General features: G+C 51.4%; 5 protein-coding genes across 5 annotated transcripts; 1 reads left to right on the top strand and 4 right to left on the bottom strand.

Moving 5' to 3' along the window:
• Positions 1–1,049: 1,049 nt before the first annotated feature.
• On the bottom strand, positions 1,050–4,521 carry B0T23DRAFT_428076 (kinase-like domain-containing protein; the record flags this gene model as incomplete). Its single annotated transcript, XM_062840112.1, has 4 exons — positions 1,050–1,994; positions 2,084–2,325; positions 3,198–3,763; positions 3,872–4,521. The coding sequence occupies 4 exons, from the start codon at positions 4,519–4,521 to the stop codon at positions 1,050–1,052; spliced, it is 2,403 nt and encodes an 800-aa protein (XP_062694585.1).
• Positions 4,522–5,546: 1,025 nt separating this feature from the next.
• Positions 5,547–7,556, bottom strand: B0T23DRAFT_403925 (uncharacterized protein; the record flags this gene model as incomplete). The annotated part of the gene is made up of 1 exon (XM_062838825.1): positions 5,547–7,556. The coding sequence occupies one exon, from the start codon at positions 7,554–7,556 to the stop codon at positions 5,547–5,549; it is 2,010 nt and encodes a 669-aa protein (XP_062694584.1).
• Positions 7,557–10,768: 3,212 nt separating this feature from the next.
• Positions 10,769–14,106, bottom strand: B0T23DRAFT_428074 (Dynamin family-domain-containing protein; the record flags this gene model as incomplete). Its single annotated transcript, XM_062840111.1, has 4 exons — positions 10,769–11,313; positions 11,371–12,344; positions 12,406–13,232; positions 13,282–14,106. 4 exons carry the CDS (start codon positions 14,104–14,106, stop codon positions 10,769–10,771), a joined length of 3,171 nt encoding a protein of 1,056 aa, XP_062694583.1.
• A 1,842-nt stretch (positions 14,107–15,948) lies between these two features.
• B0T23DRAFT_127784 (cleavage and polyadenylation specificity factor, 25 kDa subunit) lies at positions 15,949–17,116 on the top strand. Its single transcript, XM_062832138.1, has 2 exons — positions 15,949–16,592; positions 16,688–17,116. The coding sequence occupies exons 1-2, from the start codon at positions 16,055–16,057 to the stop codon at positions 16,942–16,944; spliced, it is 795 nt and encodes a 264-aa protein (XP_062694582.1). The 5' UTR covers positions 15,949–16,054; the 3' UTR covers positions 16,945–17,116.
• Positions 17,117–17,379: 263 nt separating this feature from the next.
• B0T23DRAFT_315121 (uncharacterized protein) lies at positions 17,380–18,052 on the bottom strand (the record flags this gene model as incomplete). Its single annotated transcript, XM_062834841.1, has 3 exons — positions 17,380–17,481; positions 17,543–17,713; positions 17,879–18,052. 3 exons carry the CDS (start codon positions 18,050–18,052, stop codon positions 17,380–17,382), a joined length of 447 nt encoding a protein of 148 aa, XP_062694581.1.
• Between the last annotated feature and the right edge of the window lie 1,575 nt (positions 18,053–19,627).

The following is a 19,627-nucleotide window of genomic DNA, read 5'->3' as shown; positions in this document are numbered from 1 at the left end:
GCAAATGCATAAGTACGGCACAACGATCTTCCTCTGGCGTGCGCTACCCTTTTCCCGTCATCTTCGACCAAGGCTCCAGCTATGCCTCCGTTGTGTAGATAATGACCATACCAAGTAAGCATAATAACATAGACTACCGTCTACTAATTTATTGTGCTCGTCCGCCGTGTGTCATCAGCTTCGCGAGTAAAGCTCGAGGAACATGCAACATCGGCGTATGTTCTTGTCCAAACTGGTCAAAATGATCGAGAATCAGGCGGCAGCTTCTCAAACCGAAATACAGATGAACTTCTCTCTCCAGCGTTAGGTCCGAAACCGTTCACATCATGGGGTTGAGTTTGGAAATTTTGTGGAAATTCCATCTGTTGATGTCGAGGCTCATGTGACGCCGGTAACCTCGATAATGCCGGTGGAGGGGGGGGAACCGGAGGCACGAAAGATAATTGAAGCAACTGAAATTGCGGCGGCATCGCGTTTGGGTGTCCATTTCCCATTGCATTTGTTTGGATTGGAGGCCCATAAGGCACTATTATATTTCGCTGTCCATTATTATGTGTAAACGGGTTGAAACTGGGGTCCACGGGCAGTGACCGCCGTGGCATGTCCATCCCAGAATTGTCACTCCAAGAACTTCCCTTCCACGCCATTAATTGGTCTGTGGTTGAACCCATGCCATGGTCAACCAAATCATTTTCTCTCGGTAAATGCCCCATTTGAACATGTTGACCTGAAGGATACCATGGCATTGGTTGAGAACATTTCCATGCTGGAGGATGCCCGGGTATTGATGAATAATTTCTCCATGCTGGAGGATGTCCGGGTATCGGTTGAGGATATCTCCCTGGTGGAGGATACTCTGGCATTGTTCGCCCTCCTAGAAACTGCTCTTCGGTGTAGCAGCCCTCTCTTACTGGCATCAGTTGCTCCCAAATCTTGAATCCTGGTGGAGGGGACCCTGGCACTACTGGCATCGGCCGATGCCACAAAACTGGTGGAGGGAACCCCAGAACCGGCGATGTCTGCCTTCCGGTTTTTGGAAGATACTCTGTCTAGTAGCCCTCGTAGTTGGGTTGCGGCTGTCCATAGCCTCTATGCTGCTGCATCATTGGCTGTTGCTGCATCATTGGCGGCTGTTGCATCATGGACTGCTGCGCTTGGTGATGATGCTGTTGGTGGACCAGGTCGTTGAACCAGTGGTGTTGAAGCGCATCGTGGGCCGAAATTCGCAATTCGGGCCGCAACTGGAGCATCCGCTGAAGCAAGTCGATGCCGTCGCGGTCAATTTGAGGCAAGATAGATGACAGGCTCTGTGTCGCATACATTTGCCAGTTAGGCTTGTACTCGGGGAACGAGGTGAGACCAGGCCATGTACGTTCCGTCGGCGTGCCCATTATCCTAAAAATGCGAACAATCTGATCCTCATTAGTGGTGCCGGGAAACAAGGGCCTGCCGGTGAACATCTCAGCCATGATACATCCCGCGGACCAAATGTCGATGCTGGTGTTGTAGGTTCTACTTCCAAGAAGCACGTCGGGAGCTCGATACCAAAGAGTGACGACCTCATTCGAAAAGGTGTTAACTGGAATACCGAATGCTCTCGCCAAACCGAAATCTCCCAGCTTCAGAGCGCCCTTGCTGTTGATAAGGAGGTTCTGCGGCTTCAGGTCTCGATGTAGGACCCTGTTCTTGTGGCAGAAGTCGATACCCTTGAGCAACTGATGCATGAAGGACTTGATGACATGTGGCTTCAGGGCTCCCCTTTCGCCGTTGGTGTCCATGAACTTTTTGAGATCGCCATCCATGTACTCGAACACCAACATAAGCTTGTTCTCGGTGTGAATAACATCGTGTAGAGCAACAATGTTCTCGTGCTTCAGTTCTTTCATGAGCGAGATCTCGCGGATTGCCGTGCTCGGTGTTCCCTCTTCCGAGTCAAGGTGAATCTCCTTGAGAGCTACCAGCTCGCCCGTCTGTCGGTTGCGGCCTTTGAAGACCTGAGGACGTAGTGTCAGCCATTTGCACCCTACAAGTACTTCCCCGTGTTCACTGAGGGACAGTCCTGGGCCAAGAAGAGATCTCTTACAGTAGCATAAGTACCCTCTCCCAACTTTTCGAGCTGCTGGAAAGAGCTTGGGTGTTTCCTGCCGTCCATGGCTTCTCTGAGTGCCGAAGATAGATCCGACTGGGCTGTGGTTGAAGAAATGGAGGAGTGTTGAACTAGATAATGAGGATGTGGCGAAGGTTGTTGCTGGGTCGTATGGGCGCGGTTGAAAAGTACAGAGCCAATAGTGACCGTCTTGCGCAGGGGATTGAAGGATTCGTCGCCTGTTGGGTGTTGTTGGTCAGGCAGCTGTCGCCCGTGAGAAGCCGTGATGGAGAGCAGAGATGCACTGAAGCAGTCTCTGCGCCGATAAATCTAACAAGTCCGGAAGAATATGAAGATGGGATTGGCGATCGTAAGCGGTATGGGAGAGGCGGTTCAGACTTTATGGGAGATGGCGTACGGTAAAGTAGAATTCGCAGGCGGTGGAAGAGTCAGGCGTGGATGTCGGAATGAGGACGGATGGTGGAAGGGTCAAACGTGGACATGGAAGTGGAAATAAGGTTGCCCTGGGTTGGGCAGGCGCGCGCCAGGAAGGGCAGTGGGGACCTGAGGCGATGGAACTTGACGTTGTGACTTCCTTGAATTCCACTTTTTACAGCGCCAACATGGTCCTGCCCCGCCACCCCGCTGCACCCCTAAAGATACCTCTACATCGATGTTGGATGCCTCTGGAATGGCGAAAACTTACTTCTACAATGAGCTTGCGATACGACAGAACGTTGCCCTAAATCACTCAAGCAAATGATTTGAACTCTGGATTGGGGAATTGCAGTCAAGAAACCGTTCGACAACGAACGCTACTTGCAAACCGGGGGCATACTTTACGTCGAGATTCCGTCCCGAAGTCGCGTCTCCATCGCTCCACCATCCCATCCGATTACACCTTCTAAGTTGTAGATCAGACCACGAAGGAGCATAGTCTAAACTTGTAGACTAAGAGTGTACCGTAACAGCACTGCACTTTCATCCACAACCGCTTTATACCTAGCTGCTTACCTGAACCATGTATATTGACAGCTTCTTATAAACCGACTAGTGAGCAACAAAACAATGAGACAAGATATCCATCAAGGCCCTTTCCCAGCACCCTCACTAACCTTCTCCTCCCCAACCTTCTCCTCCCCATCAGTAGTCCCCTGCTTTGCAGCAGCAGCAGCATCCTCCCCTTTTCCCTCCTTCCCACCTCCAGCAGCCCCAGCCTCTCCTGTCGTAGCCTCCAGATACTCAATAGTAAAAGCCGTCACAATCCTCGCCCAATCCCTGACCGTGGGCAAATCCAGATGCTCCCCATCATCCTCAATCTTATGCCACACATGCGGAAACGGGGTCGGGATCATATGCAGCACCGGCGCTCCTTTAGCCATGAAAGGCTGGTGATCATCGCCCACGTACGTCCTGCCAAAATGCTCCTTGAGCTTGCCGGCTTCGGGCAGAAACGGGTCCTTGGGTTTGCTTTCCAAGAGTCCAAGGGCGCGCATGCGCGCCTCAACCGTGGCCATGTTCTTGTACGCCCAGTGAGTGGTTTGGAAGTACGAGGGCACGCCCGGGTCGGCGGAGCCGAGGAGGTCGAGCAGGACGAAGAGGTCAATTTGCCGAATGGGGTTGGCGAAGCGCGACAGGGCCGGGTAGGGTGTATTTTCCCATTCTTCGGAGAGGGATCTGTTTTCATAAGCAGTATGGTTTTAGCCTCCCTTCATTCTCCTTGATAGATCATCCAACAGACTAAGGGAGAAAAAAAAAAAAAAAAAAAAAACAGGCAAAACTCACCTAGCACCATAAAGCGAGTCCGTATCCGTCCACTCCTTAAATGCTTCCTCGCCATCCAGCAACAATATCTGCACCCCCACTTCCCTCTTTTGGTCCTCCCTCCCCTCCTTCCCCAGTTCCCCGGAAACCCCTTTTTCATAAACCTTTTTCAAATACCCCTCCACCGTCCTAGCGACATGCATCAACACCGCACAAGGCGCCGCGCTATCCGTCGCCCCGATGAACCCTTCGGGACTGATTTTGGAATCATAATGCGCCACCAGCGTCAACAGCGCCGCCCTGCCCGGCCCTCGCTCCTTCGTCCATGGTGGTTCCCGTCGGAAGATCAGGTTCTGAAAAGGGATTTGCTTCTTCCCTGAGAGGGGAGTGGTGGCTGTTGAGTTCTGCCACGAAATCTCCCATTCGGGCAATTCGCGCGAGAAAAAGTCGACAAAGTGTTTCTGGACTTTGGCCTGTCCTGGAGTGCCGGGGACGCGAGGGATCAGGATCGGGGCGAGGAGCGCGCCGGTTTTGATGTCGAAGTCGGAATTGAGGGGAGCGGGGATGGCTTTGAGTTGGGTGTCGGAGAGAGGTTGGTAGGCGAGGGATGGGGCGACGCAGAGCACGACGGCAGCGAAGAGGAGGTTGAGGAGGGTTGGTAGAGCAGACATTGTTGTTGGTCGCAGAGACTTGGTCCCCGCCGTAATTGTTGGCTGCGGCGACCTGGTCGCGAAGCGGTTGCGTCGTGTCATTTCATTTGGTTCGTTTGTTGGTTTTCCCGTCTCGGATTTTGGTTGGGGACCTTGCTGTCTCTGAGGACACCTAGCTGTATGTTGGTCTCCCTTGCCCGCCACCACCTTTCCTTTGTCTTTGTGGCGCCGTGAAGTTGTACAGATTTCCAGCAGCCGGGCAAGTGCGAGTCTCGGTGATCAAAGGGTTCACCGAATTAGTTGCCGGTCCGTGTAATTGAAGCTCAGGTCAAGTGGGTTTGCACCGGTAGACTAAAGGGAAACCACCCATGCCAAATTGCTGGGAATCAGTTGAGAATGGCATCGCGACGGGAAGGAACTTGTGACACGGGCTACGACTTGGATGAAATGGGGGTGCATCAGTGGTGCGAGGTGACAAGCCGCCATGACAAACAAAGCTTGGACGGGAGAGACCTTCCAGGATGTTAAGGTAAGGCATGGTTCATGAATTCCTTCCTTCTGATTGGTTGCGCATGAGCCGCCGTTGCCCGGACCCGGGGCACCGAAGTGACAACGGACAGCGTCCGGCTTTGGTACCGCCGGTCCGTGGTCCCGAAGGGGATGACTTGTGGGCATGGTGACATAGGCAATTGCGTGTTTCAAAAAGTCCAATTAAATCATTGTCCCATTGCATACGGAGCATTAGACTTCGTGTACCACCCGCCATGTCTCCCATCTGGCTGCCACTCGCTCAGAATCAACAGGTTATAAGGTTCCTCGTATGCCCACTTGCGTTTGTAACATGATAAGCTTTTACCGCTACAGGGTAATAGAGGGAGAAGCGTCGCTTGTAGCAGCTTCAATTCAATGCCCAGAGAGGAAATGTCTGCCTCCAGTAATACCGATCCCATGAACTCCTGTCTCATCAGTTCCATGCGTAATTCCTTCCAACCCTCTGCTCGTCCAGGGTATCATGCGAACCACAGCGTGCCATTATTAGTATGCTTCTACAAATCTTCATCGTCCGAGTCCCTCATTGACCTCCTCCGCTCCATAGCCTCCTCAAATGCCAATCGCTCCGTAAAACTGCGGGGAGTGGCACTGGCATGGTTCTTAACCAAATATGCACGGTAGCTCCCCATGTCAATAGCCTCCACGCCGCTGCGGCCATCGACGCTACCAACAAAGGTGTGTACGTTTCTCATGCCAGCAATTTCGTCGTACAGCTTCGGGTTGCTGATGGGGTTCATGCGCATGGAAGTTCCCTTGTACGATCCGACCGAATGGCCAAACAAGGCGGCCGATGGCGTAGCCGGAGGAACCTTGCGGACCGGGGCTGGCTCTGTTGAAGCATTGGATCCGCTAGCTATGGAGGCTACTCTCGGGCGCTCTTCAGGCGGTACCTTGCTCGCAGCAGCGTCGTTGTCGTCGTCGTTGTCGTCGAAATCATCTTCGGCAATGTACTTCTCTGTATCGGACTCTACACCGGTGGAGATGCCCTCTCCCTCAAAGTCAAAGAAGGCATCTTCGGGTACGTCATCCACCACTTTCCCTTTACCAAACTCATCCACTACTGGCGATTTAGTGTGAGCAGCGTTGTTGGGCGAGGACCTCGCAGTGTTTTGAGCGGTCTCGGAGATCGTAGGTAGGCGCCCAAACGAGCTTCGAATAGTTGGCGAGACCGGCTTTTTCTTCGCTTTCATCGAGAGAAATTCGTCGCCATCGGAACTGTCGTCGTCTTCATCCTGTTGCAACTCTTCCAGTGGGGATCCGAGACTCTGGTCGCCATTGGACTGTTGCGTTACAACATGGTGTGCAAGGGGGGACGATTTGGTCTCGACTTTGTGTTTGGTAAAGCTCTGTGCTTGAGAATGAAGCTGTTCATGATGCTGACCGTCTTGCGGCTTTCCTCCAGAAACCTGCCCTGATGGCTGGTCCTGCTTCAGGGTGCAATCATCCTGCTTTCCGCCGTTCATCTTGGGCGTCTCTTCCGGATCCGCGTTCACCTCTGTCCAAGTTCCGGCATCCAGTGGGGCATTCCGAGAAAGGGCGCGAAGTGCTTGCGTGGACGAGACTTTCTTAGGCCTCGGCAGCGCGTCCTCCTCGCCTTCAATGTCAAGCAGCGATGTTCCAGTATACGCAGGTGGTTCGCTTGTCGACGGTATGATAGGCGCAGCGGCCTCCAGTTGAGGAGGAGGGGGAGGAGGAGGAGTCTGCGCCCCATCAGCCCCATCATCCCCACTCAGCAGGGGCGGGACTGTAACGGCAGAAGCGTCCTGGGGTGAGGTAGATGGAAAGACCTCCTCGCCCGCAAATTCGAAACGCACCCGGCGTGGGCTGCCCTTGGTTGAACTCGAAGAACGTCGCAAAGCGCTCCTTCGCACTTTTGAGTCGCTTCCAGATATCGACGACTCAACTGACGATGAGGATCGGTCGGTCAACCGTCTGACCGGGGTCGGACGGATGTCAAACTTCAACATGGCCTCTGGCTCCTTGAGGTCATCCACTTTCTTCACATTATCTTGAGACAAGGGAAGCGGCAGCGGCGTGGGTACTGGAGACTCCGGGGGTGACTGCAGGCCGCGGTGGGTGCTATCGAGCAGGGGCAGGTATCTAGGAGTGAACAAGCCTTGAAACTCTCTCTCGCGCTCGTGGGGGCTTCGTGGGCCTTCCTTCGGGGTGCCGGATGTATGGTATAAGATGGGCGGAGGCGACTTGCGGGCGTCTCTGGAGAGGGCTTCACTGTCGAGGATCTTGTCTGTGGGCGACTGAGGTCGGGGGCTTTCAGGGTCGCGGGCGTCGCGGGCCATCAAGGTGAGGGCCGGGTACTTGTGCATGGACTGGGCTATGACTCGTGAGATCTCGGAGGAAACGTGTTCGGGGTAGTTTTTCAGACAATCGTCCATGTACCGGTGAAACTCTGCAAGCATTTCGCGCTGGTACGCAGCGACCTTGCCGTCGAGATCAGAGAGTTTTTGTTGCAGATCCGCAAGCTTTCCACTTGCGGTGCTGTCCATTGTTGCGGGTGCTGCTGGTGGTGCAACTGCGGGGGAAGGCGATGCCGGCCGTTCAGATTCAACACTACTATGCATGACCAAACGGGTAGGCGGCAAGAGGGCAGCCATTCATGGTCCGAAGCTGAGGGCTATTGTTCTGGAATCGTTGGTTGCAGCTTCCAAGAATAGCGGCGAACCCGTTCGGAGGAGGCGAAGGTGATTAGAGAAAAGAAGGGCCGGATGTGGCCGATCTGGTTGGGCGGTTGGTTGCCTGGTACGGAGGTACGGCAACGAAGTGCTGACTGATAGAGTTTTTGCTGATACTGTTCGTATGCTTGTAGGCTTGGGGGGCGAGTGCCTCTTTCCCTGGTGGTTGGAGACGGTAAATCTTGCGGTTTTGAGGGATTCGCAGTGTGCAGTGTCGCAGAGGCAGCTTCGGATTACCTCTTGAGAAGTAGGTGATTAGGTGCAGGTTGCAGGAGGAACTTCAATTGATCGTCGGGGGACAGTCAGAGACGGTGGAGGTGAGCTCGGTGGTCAGGTCGCCGCATGGAGACAAAGAGAAGTGGAAAACGGCACTGCCCCAGGTGGTCCCCTCACGGTAGTGGAGGTCAGTGGAGCGTGGACGGAGCGTGGAGGAGGTGGAAGTGGCCGGTGACAGTAATGAGGTAACCACCGCCGCATAACGCCCGCAGCCGAACGGGGGCTTCTTGTACACTACAGAAAGTGTTCGGAGATCTCAATTCAAGTTTCACCACGACGAATGGGGATGGACTGGGGAAGCTTCCAGGCTTTGCCAGCTTTTGTTCCAGAACATCCATCATGAGAGGCATGTAGGTAGGCTGCCAGATGAAGGCGGTGAGATGGTTTGATAGCAGTAAGGTGATCTGGCGATGTCATGCCCGGACCTCGGGCCTTTCCATGCCCGCCCAGAAACCATACAAGAGTCATGGAACGGTTCCTGGGTGCTGCAACTAGATAGTAGGTACCTACCGGTAGCGGCCGCTTATTGGCGGTCATCGGCGTCCCAGATGGTACCTTGATATCTGATATTTATAGCAGGTGCGATAAAGTCTTGGTGGATGTCTTGAAGGAACCTCCAGCTCCAAGCTCCATCTGCAGTAAGTTACATGTACATCCAATCATCATCATCTCCTCAAGTAGGTATCACGATGGCATGATATGCCAGTGACTTTACCAGTCAGAATGTGGCAGGAACAAGACGGACTACAGAACAAGGCATTCTCTCAGTCAATTCCAGGCATTAGCCCAAGGTACCTACCTACTCGTCTACACTGGTGTACAAAACTCGCTACATATTGAGGAATGCGTGAGACGGACCCTAAACTATAGCCGCCCACCCGCCCGCAACCAAGCCGACGGGATGAGACGTATCCTCGGCCAAGGCATTGTCGATCTAAGACCTCCTGAGAAACCCTGGATGCGGATCATGGTAGCAATGGGTGTGGTGACCGGTTCTGCCATACAATCCCGTGATAATCAGATGTACCAAGATGACGCATGCATATACAGTCCAGTACTGGTTGGTTTGTTTGTTAGTTCGAGACCTCGTGTCAACTTCCCTATGTGTTTTCATGGCTAACTAATACATAATCTTACTATGGATATGCCATCTCTCACATTCAAGATACTAAATCAAATCCAGCAAAAGCCTATTAATTTATTAGTATTAACTTTAGGGCTATTTCAATTAGATTTTGTCTAGTGCACTATGTATATCGTACTACCAGGAGTGTCTAGTAAACTAAGCTAACAAACAAACCAGCATCGGGCTGTATACACACAGAAAGGTACTTACCGCTATAGGGCCTCTTAGCAGGCAGATATCAACAATACCGGTATTGGTATCGTCATCCAGAACATGACTGCGGTCGGACAAGGTAAAACTTCCAAGATTAGGGGACAAGCAACCCAGCAAAGTCAAAGATCAGATCTTGACATCCCCCACATGAGATCTAAGACAGGATGGACTTGGAATGATGCTGTTTGCCAGGTTGTATGGGGAATTGATCTAGCGGGATGATGTCAGGTGGGAGGGCTGTACTGAACGGTGATAATCTTTGGTGGGAAATTGTTAGGACGGCACTATAATCCGATACTGGTTTAATTGTTAGCTCAAGATCTTGAATCAACTTTCCCAGGTGTTCTACCTATAATTGACTATTTTAGTTTCATGATCAAGGCATGATGTTACTATGAATATGTATTTCCAAAGTTCAATGTGTCTTTTTGAACCTTGTTAACGTTTATCTAGCCATTCAATTTTATCCTTGAGAGGTTTGGACAATCCGGGCTGGATACCAACAGCACCAAGCTAACAGACAACTGAAACCAGTGTTGTACTGTACTGTAAAAACACCCAAACAGTTAAGGACATTGTTCCCGTCCCGTTCGTCAACACTCGTTATCGCAAAACAATCATTATAAGCGGCATCGTCCTTGACCGGTATGCCTCATCGAGATGCAGGCTAAATCACACATCTCAAAGTCCAATTGACCACTCGGGAGTTCCTTCAAGTCGGATGCGTTCCCTTTACACATATTCCGAGGGCCGCATCTCACTTATCTTGTCGGAACGAACACTCGGTCAAGATAACGAGCGCCTTGTCCAAACATGCCGACTAGTCGATGTATCTCGAGCGGGAAGATACGGGGGGTCAATTATTTACTAGCCTTTTGTTCACTGGATGGGCAAGAGTGTCTGTCAATTAAGGTCTATCTACATATCTCGGATTGAGGGATCAAAACCGTGTTACACAGTTTGGTCTCCTTGATCTGAAGCCAACCGATATGATTTCTACCCAAATCCAGAAGGCTTCAGGCTTCTCGAGTGTGATTTGTGTCATGAACCAGCTGCAGACATGTAGTCTTTGTTCATACATTGAAATCTTCCTGACAATAGGCGCTGTCTTGACATATGCGTCGCGTATTGTTCTTCTGAGAAGCAACCATCGGACATTAAAAGCAAATAATTTCTTCTTGACATTTTGGCCTCCGAGGACCATGTATCAAGGGCTTCAAGCCCCAAGCAGGTTCGAGATATGAACAAGGAGATGTCATCATATACGACATCGTGCCCAAACATCAGAAAGCGGTGGTTTGGACGAATGAGAAGAACTTGAGCGAAATGGTGGAAGCAATATGGTTATGCGAGATAATACATGCCCAACCTGATGGGCTTCGAGAATGGTGATCCGGCGAAAACGGTCGAGTTACTCTCTCTCCTTCTTGATAGGAGTGGATGCGGCATCGACAGACGCTGCCGGTGATGCCAATGTCAGTCTCGACACTCCGCCTGAAAACGTAAGTCCGCTAGGGGAGTTTTGTTGCGCAGGGGTCGTTGGAGAAAACGGCGATTGATGCATCATATCAGCCATCCGCGATCTTCTGCTTGGTGTAGACGGATCCGCGTCAGGAAGACGCCCACGATAAGGTTCGATAGCTTGGTTGTTATCTGACTGAGGATCCTGTGTCGCGGCCTTGAAGCGATTGTCTGCTGTTTCTAAAATCTCTTTTATAACTCTGCGAGACGACTCGAGAGCTTTGAAGAGATTCCGATCCAAAACGAGGGATTTGTAGTCGTCATCGACACGCGCAACAACGCTGTTGACTTGTTCATCCACGTCAGAGCGAATTTCTTCCAGTGTCTTGTGAATACGGTCGCCAACAAGGTCTGTGGCCGCTTTAAACATGTGCTGGGCCACGGTCTGAATGAACTCCTCCATAGAATCCTTCATTCTCTTGTAACTACCAAGACCTATTATCATGTTAGGAATTACCAATCTTGATCATGGGAAATAGCATCAGCACTCACCACTCTCCTGGCTGCATGCCTGGTACTGCCCTCTCATCATATCCGCAACAGCAGGTTTAAGTAGCCGAATGGCGTTTTTCTGGCCAGTTTTGAGGGACGTCTTGCCCCTCAAAGAAATAGTGTCTTTCAGGTTCTCAGCCACAGTCTTCGTCTGGTTCCGTACCAGATCATACGAAGGCGAGTCTCGCAGCTGCTGCCGCTCGTGCATCCGACCCTCGAAGTCCTCAAGTGACTTCGCTAGCTCTTTTCCCAGTTGTTTTATACCACGCGGAAGCGTTCTGCTGAATACATGTTCCCAATTGGGAGCAATTCGCTTCTCAATCGGGTCGCATAGCTCCTGGTTCCAGTCAAGGGGGCCTCTGGCGGCTTTGAAAACGCCGTCCCTGAGGCAGGTTGCGCGGTAGGTCAAGAATACAAGCCCACGTCTGCCATCTTGATCTCGCAATTGTCCCCAGGTTTTGGCAGTTTCGGTCGCCCTGTCCGTGGCGATTCGAGCTGAGGACTCAAATTTGTCGACAATATAAGACTTGATGGCCTTTTCGAAGCCGTCAAAACTTTCGTCGACCTTGGAATGTAGTTTCTTGGTCAGCTTCGCCAAGGCTTCCTTGAGAAAGGCAAGCTCTTTCTCTTTCATGTCATCAGCAAGCTTCAGCGGTTTCTCAGCGATGATGATCTGCACGATCAAGGAGATGATGAAGCTTGAAAGGTCGGTCAAAAACTGGCGACAGCCTGCAGCCTGAGTCTCTGCAACGATATTCATTGCGTGCTCCTGGAGAGCAGGTATCTGTGTTTCTCCGATGGAGAGGAATCCCGTTGTGGGTTCGTCTTTCTTCAGCATGCCCGCCATCTTTAGATAGGCGCGGCTCGAGACACAGAACACTGGGAGCCGTGCTGCAACCTCTGTGTAATCCCTGGCCTCGAACGAAGGGTCGAAATTCTCCTCATCTTGCATTGCTGCGTTCTCCTGGTCAAGCCTATCATCTCTCAGTTAGGTTCCTGCTCCATAGACAGTTACACCAGATTGACGTGACTTACTCTCGGATACCTTCCGCGAACTGCTGTTGGATCACTGGCCGGGAATAATTATTCCGAAACTGAATACAAGCGCTCTTGATAAGTGCTTTCATGTGTTCGCATTCATGTCTGGTCTCTCTCAGTTGCTTGCGGACACCCTTAGCTCTTCTCTCCAAGTCCGAGCCCTGTTCTTTGAGAGCCTTTTTCTTGGCCTTGAGAGTTTTGAGGCGCAGCTCTGCAGCTTCCATCGAGATGATTTCAGTATCCTCGGCGTATTCCGCATCATCGAGGTCATTGTCGGAATCATCTCCAAAGTCAGACTCTTCACGCCACTGTTGGTCCTGTTTCGAGCGCTTTCTTGCATCGAAATCAGTGTCTTTAGGTTTCCGCTTTGAAGCGACGGACAGTCGTGTCTTCACAAAAACTTGGTCGTCCTCGGCAGATTCCATAGCCGTCTCTAGAAACTCCATGCTATCCTCACAAATCTTCAAAGAAGCCCTGATATTATCTAGCAGGTTCTTGATGGGCAACAGCTCTTGTTTCAACTGCTCTTCGTTCCCTTGGAGCACCTGCAAAGTCGCAAAGTCTGAGTGGACTTTATGACTTTCGGGCATGGTGCGCAGAAACTCGGTGACAGACACATCATCTGACTTGGAGCAAACCACTGTCAGTGCAGAGTATGTTCCATCAAATTGGAGCTGGCGCCTGAACGAAGAGCCGAGAAGTGTCTGAGCTGCCTTGTCGTCAACGGCACGAGTAATCGGAGCAATGATCCACAAGCCAGTGCATTCCTCGATGTACTTGGACGCAATGGTTGAGCGGGCTGCGTTTGAATCATGAATACCCGGCTGCAAACTGTCAGCTTTGGCCAGTGTTTGGGGAAAATGAATGACTTACAAGATCGACCAGGACAAGACCTGGTTCAAGAACCTTGGATTTGACGAACAAACGAACGACCTTGATGAGAGGCCAGAATTCGGTGGTTCTGTCTGAGTCCTTTTGTCGGCCCTTAGTCTTCTCCTTAGAGTCGATGTAGACTTGAAGTTGCTCGTTGAACTCCTTGATAGTCCAGGCTCGGACTTCTTTTACAGTGCCTAACACACCGGAAACTGAGGGATCCTGAGCTAAACCCTGTGGAGTGAACTTGCGCTTCAAGATATCGTCCCTGAGCAAATGGGGGTAAACGCATCTAATTTTGTCATATGCAACAGCGGCGGCGGATTCGCTACCAAAGAATTCCGCTCCGGTGCTGCTATCTCCTGACCTATTGTCGCCAGGCGCTTGCAAGTCATCGAGGAGAATGTGTAGCTCTTTCATCCAGTCGTCCTCCGTGACGAAATGAACCTCCCCACGGAAAGATTCTTGACTGTCGTCCGCATCATTGTATTGAATCTCCGTAATGGTCGCGGTGCATGCTCGCATACCGTTCGTAGGCACCAAGCTTTCTTGGTTGAGAACGGCGTTGATAACCGAACTCTTACCAGCGCCCGTGCTGCCGACCACGCCAACCACGGTCCGTTGTTTGCAGGACTGCGCCTGTAGATCTTGGATGGACTTGCACCATTTAGCGATTTCCGGAACAGTGCTTGCATCCGCAAAAGCTTTCTGGATATCTGCTAGAAGACCAACGCCGGCGTTCAGGGCGGCCTCAAGCTTGGCTGGTGATGTTTCTCTCTTCAGTGCCTGAAGGCAGTCGAGCTTGATCATGTTTAAGTCGGACATGGCGCTCGCTTCATCAGCACGTCAGGCTGAATCAAGACCTTGGTTTGTACAGCGAATGTCTGGCTGTAAATGCTACATTGATGCCCAACGGTTAGCCAGTTGCCGTTATGACATTTGTTGTTTTTGGTAGACATACCTTCAATAGCATCACCGCTCAATTGAGCAGTGGCGAATTCGACTTTGATCACGATTTTGATCGTCACACGAATGATTGGTGAGAAGGAACTGAGATGTGAAATGATTGTTTTGGTGGTGATAGCAAGACAAGAATCGCGGTTGACAACGAACTAATCCAGATGTCAGTACTAAGAAGGAGAATGTTGGGGGAAAAAATCAGAAGAGGTGTCTAGAATACCTACCAAGATCTACCACAATACCCAGATTTCTGGGAATCCGTCGTTTCCACAACACGCTCAAATCTTCACGTTCAGAAAGTGAATGGGCGCCTGGATTAGAACCAACAGGTGATATCACCACAATCTTGAGAAGAAAACGCAAGGGAACGAATGAAATTGTGAGTGAAGTGAGAAATGCTCGAGGGGAGTCCCAGATGACCTCCGGTCGAGAACACTGCGGGGCAACCGCGGGAGACCGAGTTAACAAACCGTAGAGGTTCTCAATGTCTGGCTCGGCTGGGTACTTTCTCTGGTCAGCTGGGGTTATGTTTGTAAGGGAGAAGATGAGACGAAACAAGAAATACTGGCCAATCGTCCACACTGATAGACTCGCCTCACTTAGGGAGGTTTGGAACAGCAAACCGTGGACTTTGTGCCGGAGGAGTGGGATAGATAAGGTAACCGGGTCAACCAAGAATGAGGGCAGGTCCCGTACGATCGCAGCTGCTGAGCCAATCACTCTAGCCATCTTTTATCACGAAGACCAGAGGCAAGAGCAGCAACCTGGATGACCATTGTCAACGCCTCAGTGCTGATGCACTCTTACGTGTGTGCAATCGGTATCATGGAGTTGATAGAACCAGTCCATAATCGTCGTGACCTTCCGGACCAATGGTAGTAAGGATCATCAGGGGTATCCAGACATTTGAACGTTCAGTTGGCCAGATGGTATCGTGGTTGGTGTCAACGACGAGCTGTATCAGCTGTCAGGTTTTCTTTGCGTATATCCTTCGATGGTATTTATCACCAAGCAGCTACCGTCAGAGTGCTTTTGGAAAGCTGTGAGGCCGACATCTTGCCAGGAGTATTAAGTATATGTTTGAACTTCTTAATGACGAAGCTTGGCTGGAATTCGATATCTCGATCTTGCTGGTTGCCATAGGGAGTCCGGAATTGTATAGTGTTCGGACACTGTTCACGTATAACAGCTAGGCAAATGCCACGGGCAGCATAATTGAAAAACTACGTTCTCAGATGATACCATTCCAGGATAATTTGCAGTTGTCCATGAGGCCATTTCTTGAGCTTGTGGCATCTGGGCGAGAGATGTTGACGTTGGAGGAGTTGGGTGCGGCTCAAAGTGCCCAGAAGGGTGCCTGGCCGGCTCCACCATAGAGCTACGGCCCACAATTTTTCGGAGCTTTGGACTTGACCGCCTTCCTGATCTGGCTCGATGTCTAGAACGTCAATCGCGCCAACTGCTGCGTTCCCCCCAGAACCCCCCAGGGAAACTCGCGACCAAATTGCACACTGCCGTACGAAAACGCCCAACAAGCACCGAGTGACCGCTTAGTAGTTTCTTTCTGAACTGCCTCCTCTCCCACTTTAGTCGTGTCCATCCATCACATAAAGCGCATCGCGTCGACACGAAATCAAACACCGACCGAGAAGTCTTTAATACAGCTCCTGTAACAAGATCCATTTCCAGACTCCATTTCTCAAGTAGCTCTTTGGGATCCTTTATCAAGAAGTCCCTTCTTCTGAACCAAACAGCCACACGTTCCCATCAAGAACCAATTCGTGTCGCAGCAGAGAACGCGACAAACAGCGAAATGTCTACAATAACCTCCAACGCTCTCCAGAGCTCGGTGCCACCCACCATCCCCCTACCCTTCAACGCCAACCAGCCCGAGACGATCCGCCTCTACCCGCTATCAAATTACACATTCGGCGTCAAGGAGACGCAACCGGAGGAGGACCCGAGCGTGCTGGCGCGCCTGAAACGACTCGAGGAGCACTACAACGCGCACGGCATGCGGCGCACGTGCGAGGGCATCCTGGTGTGCCACGAGCATAACCACCCGCACATCCTGATGCTGCAGATCGCCAACGCCTTCTTCAAGCTACCAGGCGACTACCTGCGGCCGGAGGACGATGAGATCGAAGGGTTCAAGCAGCGGCTGGACGAGCGTTTGGCGCCCGTGGGCAGCCTTGGCGAGGGCGAGAAGGCGGGTGACTGGCAGGTGGGCGACTGCCTTGCGCAGTGGTGGAGGCCCAACTTTGAGACGTTCATGTACCCCTTTGTACCGGCCCATGTGACGAGACCGAAGGAGTGCAAGAAGCTTTACTTTATTCAGTTACCCAAGTCGAGTATGTCTTGTGCTCTTCCTCCTCGTCTATCTACTCTTTTGTCCTTTGCTTCTGTGAGACGCGTGCTAACCCTCGTACTTTTTCTCCAAAACTAGAGGTCCTCAGCGTGCCGAAGAACATGAAGCTACTGGCTGTCCCCCTTTTCGAGTTATACGACAACACCGCTAGATACGGCCCACAACTTTCCGCCATCCCCCATCTTCTCAGCCGCTACAACTTTGAGTTCGTTGACGAGAACGGCGAGGTGGTGGCTGTTACTCCGGGCGATGGAGACGGCTACGTGCCCAAGACTAAGATCCTTGCGAGTGGTGATGATGTGGACATGAAGACGGAAGAAGGCAACGGTCCTTAGAGAGCACAGCAGTCTTTCTTTTCCCTGCTGAAACACATGCATGACGCGAGGACGGGGCCCGTTGAGATCACAGCGATTGGGACGGAAAAAGACGAGGAACATTGACTGTCACGGCATCGCTCAACGCACAAGTCACTTGGTTCGCGTCCGTACAAGGAGCATGACGATTAAGGATACGAGTGTTTAGACTACAGGAGGAGCAGTGCTGTCCGCACAGCCAGGCGGGTTTCTGTTCCCCCTTGTTCTTATTGTACTGAGCAGGATAATAAAGGGTCAAAGGTGACTAAAGATGGCCAAAGAGTGAGGTTAGGCGAGACGCTGACTGACTGGGTTGGGATAAAGGCATGACAGACAAAACAGAGCTCTTGCTCCTTGGTATTGAGACTAGGTCTAAAGAAGAAGAAAAAAAAACAATCATAGCTTTTCAACACATCCTTACTCCTTTCCCTTTTCTCCCTGAATGGTGGCTACTATGTTGCGCCTGTGCTTATGAGCGCGGAACTCGAGATACCAGATGCCTTGCCATGTGCCGGTGGCCTGAGGACATATTCATGTCAGTGACTACGAGCTTTAGTGGAGATCGAGGTATCAAACGTACCAGCTTTCCGTTCGTGATGGGAATCGTCACGCTAGTACCGATCAAGGAAGACTTGACGTGGGCAGGAAAGTCATCCGGGCCCTCGTCGTTGTGTCGGTACAAGTCCGGGTTCTTGCTTGTGGCCTCGGGCACGATGCGGTCGAGGGTGTCGCTCATGTCCAGTCTCACATCCTATAACGATGACAACACATGGAAAGTTAGACGAGGAGCTGATATATGTGCATGATATTTTCTTCATCGATCTTCAAAGGTGACTTGGATGGTATAGTATGTCCAAAAGGGAATTACGAGATATGAGCATTTTCAAAAAGGCTCATTCTCAAGGTTCAAACGCACCGGATCCCAATTCTCATTCAAGCTCAACGCACAGCTCGTATGCTGAATGAACAAATTCAGCAACCCCACTTTGTACTGCTTGATCTCCGGCACCTCCTTCGTCACAATGTCCGTAATCAAGTAGGCTCCGCGGGACTGAGCGGGCAGTGTGAAAGTCTTTTGCGACCACGACATGGCTGAGGCTTGTGATGGTTGTTGACAATACGGAAGCTCAGTAAAATTGGGCAATGACGTCGATGGCGGCGATGCTGTCCCTGACGAGGAGAGTAGCGACGACAAAACACCAAAAGGAAAAGCCAAAAGTTTGAGCGGGAGGTTCCACAAATAGTGAAAGCTGCTGGGGAAGAAGGCGACGAGGAGAATGAGGAAAAGTAAAATGGTGGTTTTTTGGGAAGTTTGGGGGGCGGTTCGTGGAGGCATCACAAGCTGGAAAAGATGGATGGAGTCAATTTTAGGTAAGTACCGGAAGCTGTCACGGGCGGTAGGTAGCTGGTTAGGTAATGTATATACGCAATCCTGGCTGTACTATGTAGAGGTATGTAGTGTAATGGTGGGGTGGGGCGGGGAAGCAGTTTGGTATGTATCAATGTAGAGTGGAGGGTAGGCAACTGATTTCAGAAGCGAGGTGTGCTCCAACTCCGTCTCGCTTTCATTGCCTACTTGTATGTTGAAGACGATGACAACGAGGACTGCTCGGAGCTTGGAGTTTCAGCAGCTCGCCTTCAGGCTTCAACGTCATTCCTCTGTTGTGCTGCCCTTCAGGTGGTGTCTCACGCGAGTCCTATTTGCGGGACAGTGAGACATACATAGTCTAGTGTATTGTGGGTGTAGCGTAAGAGCTGCAGTTCGGATCATGGTTCATAGTATGACGGCTGTTGTGAGGATGAGTGCCCCATTTCTTTAGACGTCAAGGTTGAGAGACAGAATACATATCATGTCTATTTCTTCATACGTTCATGTTGAACATCGACTTTGGCCGGCCTATCGGTAGACAGCCAGTCATCCCGTCTGAGCATATCAGATGCTTCACGTTGTCGCCATAACACTGTCTCACCGCTGTCATCTTCAATTCGTGAAACACCTGATGAGTCTGGACAACCTGCCAACGCACTTAGCGTGGTATTGGTGATTATTGTGAGCAGTGAGATCCTTCCCCCAAGCCAAGCGTTCACCTTCAGGTACACCTGTTGCAGCGGAAGATGGACGCTGGGTTCCATTCCGGTCCGTGAGCAGGGCGGGACGTCCCGATACCCAAGATACCTGAACTTGTTCTGTCTGTTTCCGGCCTCAAAACCCCAAGGACGGGATCGGATATCACCAGTTGAACACGTCTTCCAGGCTCTAGGCAAAGCCTACGTGTCGAGTTTCCATCATCTTCACCGCCGGAACCGCGATTCCTCCACATCGAATACTTCAACGGTGCACTATACGGGCGAGAATCGTGCTTCGCTTTGTGCCCTGACATATCGAGGTTGCTATCGTCACGACTCTGGGCTGCTAGCGCGTTCGAAGCAGTAGGCGGCTTTGCAACGTGGGAACGCTGTGGAAGCCTGTAAAAGTGGACGGCATCATTGGTGGGGCACAGGTGCGAATGTCGAGTGGGGATTGCAGGAATGGCAGCGACGACCGTTAGACAAGGACATGAGACCGACGAACTGCTTCCGCTACAAATGCTGCGGATTTGTCAGCGACCAGAGTACTGCGCTATGAGTGCACTTTGGAAAAGTCGCCATCGGGCCAATTGACTTG

The sequence above is a fragment of the Neurospora hispaniola genome, assembly GCF_033458365.1.
Source record: "Neurospora hispaniola strain FGSC 10403 chromosome Unknown B0T23scaffold_3, whole genome shotgun sequence".
Taxonomy (NCBI): Eukaryota; Fungi; Ascomycota; class Sordariomycetes; order Sordariales; family Sordariaceae; genus Neurospora; species Neurospora hispaniola.
Note: the sequence above shows the minus strand (reverse complement) of the source record. Positions and strands in the feature narration are given on the sequence as shown.

What these genes read in the sequence shown, in the direction of transcription:
- B0T23DRAFT_127784 (XM_062832138.1), top strand. Translation starts at nt 16,055, where the DNA reads ATGTCTACAATAACCTCCAACGCTCTCCAGAGCTCGGTGCCACCCACC. An exon ending in TATTCAGTTACCCAAGTCGA is followed by an intron (nt 16,593 to 16,687) that starts GTATGTCTTGTG and finishes CTCCAAAACTAG; the next exon opens with AGGTCCTCAGCGTGCCGAAG.